The sequence below is a fragment of the Notothenia coriiceps genome, unplaced genomic scaffold, assembly GCF_000735185.1.
Source record: "Notothenia coriiceps isolate Sejong01 unplaced genomic scaffold, NC01 NC01_scaffold00017855, whole genome shotgun sequence".
Lineage (NCBI taxonomy): Eukaryota > Metazoa > Chordata > Actinopteri > Perciformes > Nototheniidae > Notothenia > Notothenia coriiceps.
Window position 1 is genome coordinate 138,314 of NW_011350556.1, and position 4,882 is coordinate 143,195.

The following is a 4,882-nucleotide window of genomic DNA, read 5'->3' on the forward strand; positions in this document are numbered from 1 at the left end:
ACCACACATCACGTCTGTCTTTGAAAACGCACTCACAGAGATCCAAGCATCGACAACAGCTTCTAGCCATAATCAACTGTGTGTGACCAATTAGAACAGACATACCTATTCATACGTAGACACCCGAAAATACCCTAGATCCATACACCATAGAAATAAAAAAAAAAAAAGTTTTTTGTCCATATAAACATTTGAAAATTAAAATAGTTAAACAGAAATGAAACTTTTCAATTTAACCACAGCAAACAATCAAGAACAACAAACATTATTTGTGACGCCCGCTAAAATAACGTTCCATCCACCTTCAACAGACATCGCCAGGCATTTTAAAATTACAGCAAAAAACCGAATCCAAGATCCCTACTAGAAGACTACACACCGTCTCAAGTGTGACCGCTACACAGTTCCGCTATAACATCACCTAGGAGTAACCACGACACACCGCTTGGCCAATCGCAAAGTTTCCCGAAGAAACACTCATTAGCCGCAGAACTGTTGTTTTTACACCTACACAATAACCATTTCATCCATCTCAACTTACTTCAATCTCGCATTCATATTTTAGTGAGTTGCGGTCTTAAGTACAGGTCCAACATGTCATATGTCACCTTCGTTCCCACGTAACCTTATCGTTCACACTCCTTATTCATATACTTTAACACTAACAGTTATTAATACTTTCTCAAAAATCCACATACACTTTAAAAGTCTACTCTACACGGTCAAAGATATATACAGCTTGGACGATACTAAGACTTATCAAAAGGAGTCTTGCTGTCGTGCAGAGACACACTACTGTCTAAGCCTCTTATACACAGACAATCCAACGAAAAAATAAGTTATAAAACTAAGTATCCAAGAATTTTAACATGCCGAAGAGAAAGATGAAACCTTGAATCGTTCCATTTCCTATAGCATCAGCCCTTGTTGATATATTTCATGTAACTCTTATTCTTAAGCAGAACGGTAGTACAACACGCTAAACGTATGCACACGCACTTAAATGTCAAACACCATCCATAAATCAGTAAGTGATTCTGACAGAGTTATTAACATACGTACAGCTTCGGACAGGGGAGGTAATATTTCTTTCTTTTTAAAAATTTGTGTTGTAAAACATTTCTTTTGTGTTTTTTCCTCTTTTGCTATCTATTTTTCTGTATGTGTGTGTGTGTGTGTGTGTGTTGTGTGTCAATTTTATTTTAAAAGAAAATTTATATTTGTAGAATGTTGTTTTTCCTACCTTGATTCCCAATTCTTCACTATATTTTAGCATACGATGTATACAGGACTTGTGTGAAATTTTTTTACACTATTTTATCAAACTTGTCATAAAATGTCTTTTTTATATCCTGAAATATAATTAATTAGAACAAATTTATGTCTAAGTTCTCTCCTTATTTCATTTCACAAAAAACACCGTAAATTGTTAACATTATCTTAGAAAATTTGTCCCCGATAAACAAGCCGATATCAACCGCCTGTCAAATATTTTGTTTAATTAAATTCGAGACACTAATAGTTGACCTTAAGACGACTCGTACAATAGGTTTCACTCAGTTTAACAAATTCAACATTTCAGCCACAAACTATATAAACTACACAAAAACCAGTTTTCAGTCCTAAAACATGAAACTTAATCATTTTTACCAATTCGCGTGCTCTTCAAAACACGATGTGTCTTTGTGAATCTTGTACACGTGAGAAAAGATGTCCTACTATGTCGTTGTTGTGTGTGTTAGTGACTTCCCAATTACATATTTACTTCGTAACAACTCTGTGGTTGTCCCAATGTTCGACACGCTGAAGTGATTTAATTTGAGTGAGTTACAATTATACATTTATTCCTTTTTTTCAACTTCATTAAAATACCGAGATACGGGCTTCTTGTTAACATAATAATCGAATTAAAACAGTGTTGTCTCATAACAATTTACTATGGCTCCTAACGAATTATTTTTACTATTGGTTATTAACAGCCATAGGTTGTCTCCATCATTACAGATATTTTGCCTGAGTCATATGACATTTCGAATTTTTAGTCGAGAGAGAGAAGACGACACACACACACACACACACACACACACACACACACACACACACACACACACACACACACACACACACACACACACACACACACACACACACACACACACACCACACACACACACACACACACACACACACACACACACACACACACACACTGTCCATTCAGGGTATTCATCTCCGTGGTCTCTGTTGTGGTCTTTGTAGGAGGATCCGATGGAGTTGAATGAGTATCGTGAGGATCTGCGGTCAGAGTGTGAGAAGTTTGGGGAGGTCAAGAAAGTCATCCTCTTCGATGTGAGTTAATTAATTTGTGCTGTTTTGGTCAAGGTAGAAAGGATGGTTTGAATGTGATGTTAGTGGCATCATAAGGAGCTGGTGCATGGTTGTGTTTGTGATGCAGAGACACCCAGACGGCGTGGCATCCGTCGCATATAAGGAGCCCGAACAAGCCGACGCCTGCATCGAGTCGTTCAACGGGCGCTGGTTCGGAGGGAGGCAGCTGGTCGCTTTGCTTTGGGATGGAACGACAGACTATCAGGTGAACCAAATGTTGTTTACAAACAAACAGTGAGCAAGCTCATTCACTCATACTATTAAATCAAATGTAGGATATTGTTTACTATGCGTCTATTTTCTTATTAACCTTCTAATTTTATGGAAGTGCAATACTGAATCAGTTGAATACTTCAGATTTAGCCCAAAACGACAAGGAACATTTAGAGTTAAGGGTAACTCTACTATAGAGTTTGTATATTTAAGAAAAAGTTGTATAAACTGATTGCAATATTGTTAACGCACAAAGACAAAAGGTACATTTGTTGCACATGCTCAAATAAACACTTAAACACCAACAACATTTTAGTTTTCCCATTTTTCTCAGTGACTTCTGGAATGAGAAGGAGTAGTTCTAGAAAATATATACATACATATTTCTCAGAAACTTGCCAATCTCAAAAATAAATTGTACACAAAAATCCCACTGGTGTTTTGTGTGATTTCTCAGCAAGTAATGTAAAAATGGAACAATGGTTGACCCAACTTTGACTGGTTGTGTAGGATTAATGTCTATCAGGAGCCGTATTAAGGTTCTTTCCACTGGCCTGTAATCTCTCTTCTGAACCAGTCACTTGATATTTTAGTTTTTGCGATATTGAATTTGCATCATTCATGCTAATTCTTATTGTGCAGGTGGAAGAGACGACCCGTGAGCGAGAGGAGCGACTAAAGGGTTGGTCTACTTTCCTGGAGGGAGGCGCTCCGGGCCAGCAGAACGACACGGCCAAGCCAGCAGAGGGCGACACCTCCACCCCCAACACCGACACCAACACCCCCAACACCGACACCAACACCCCCAACACCTCCACCTCCACCACCACGACAGAACCCACAGAACCGTCCAGCACCACAGAGCCTGAACAGCAACCAAAAACAGAACCACAGCCACCGAAACAGGAAGAGGAAGCAGGATCTACAGACAGCAGCATGGCAGGAAGTGACGATGAGGAAGCCTAGATATCTACGTAAACATTTTGGTTCCCAATGGCAACCAATTAGGACAGTCCTGATTTAATGAGAACTGTGGCACACCTCCGTGGTGAGCAGGCGAGCTGGAGCTGTTTTGTAATGTTGAAAAAATAAAATGATGATTCTGTCCTCCCTATTTTCCTCATTTTGATTTACATTGTAAATAGACCTGAACAGCTTTCCCTGGATTTCAGTGTGTCTACAGTTTAAGTGTATTTCTGATAATCCCAAATTATCAATGACTGAAGTTATGTTGGATTTGGGTTCAGCTCACTTCAGTAATTACACTTCATTTCAAATGCCTACGTTTGCTCTGGTTTGTTATTAATTGAATGGAATATATTAGCGTTAGAAAAATAAGCATAAGGGACCGCTTTTAAATAAGGGCTAAACAATCACAATAATCACGCATTATATGTAATGTATAAAACATGCTGCCGAGACAAATTGTGTTCTACAGACTTCAGAATATTCTTTTTTTTTGGTACTTATTGTTGCAAAAAAAAAAGCTCACCATGATCATTTGAATGTATTATTGAATTCAAATAAGTCAAATTAGTCAAATAAATCTCAATTAGATAATTTCCCAACATTTATATTCCTAGTTTCAATCATAAAGCAAACCTTTTTATATATGAATATGTTGCTTTGTTACAGATAGTCGCAGAGCATGGGTCATAAACTCAAACGGAATACAAATACATAATCCCTATAGATGCTTCTTGTAAATAAGACCATTAATGTTCTAAATAAAGTTTTGTTTTGAATTTCCAACATTTTGAGGCCTCATGACATCATTACATTCTAAACCCTACTCAAAATGCAGCTTGTTGTTATGACGACAAACATGTTGTGTTGAATTAAAACCTCCAGTGAGTTACAAACTGACTTTCAACTGAAAGAAATCTCAGAAAAACGACTGAATCCATGGAAAGTACCCCAGAACTACAAGAAAATACTATACAAGTCCAATAGCTCTGTACTGTCTGTGGTCAGCAGAGATGGAGAGAAACGACAGCTCAGAAGATGAGGTAAGATTTTCTAGTTTTCTTTAATTTCCTTTGATTTGTAGTTGACAAATACATCCATATGTACAGTCTTATAATGTTTTAAGTTGACAGATTACATCGTTTTGTGTTTGTTTTTGTAAATACTGTTCAGTTTATTGTTGATAATTATCCCATTGCTAATAAATGACTGTATTTTGGTGAAATTTAGAAACAATTTTCTGACTATATAGTACATTGAGAATGTCAATGTTTTGGCTAAAGCAAATAATAATGGTAATGTTATTTTGCTGGAT

The 4,882-nt window shown here is 37.1% G+C and overlaps 1 protein-coding gene across 2 annotated transcripts in view; it reads left to right on the forward strand.

Annotated features, from left to right (window-relative positions):
- htatsf1 (HIV-1 Tat specific factor 1) overlaps positions 1-3,708 on the forward strand; it is a 7,264-nt gene extending 3,556 nt beyond the window's left edge. For both annotated transcript variants that reach the window (XM_010777176.1, XM_010777175.1), the window contains exons 8-10: positions 2,260-2,349; positions 2,456-2,593; positions 3,244-3,708. In XM_010777176.1, the coding sequence (XP_010775478.1) occupies positions 2,260-2,349; positions 2,456-2,593; positions 3,244-3,567 (552 nt within the window). In that variant the 3' untranslated portion in view covers positions 3,568-3,708. The remainder of the gene's footprint in view (positions 1-2,259; positions 2,350-2,455; positions 2,594-3,243) is intronic.
- Positions 3,709-4,882: the final 1,174 nt, after the last annotated feature.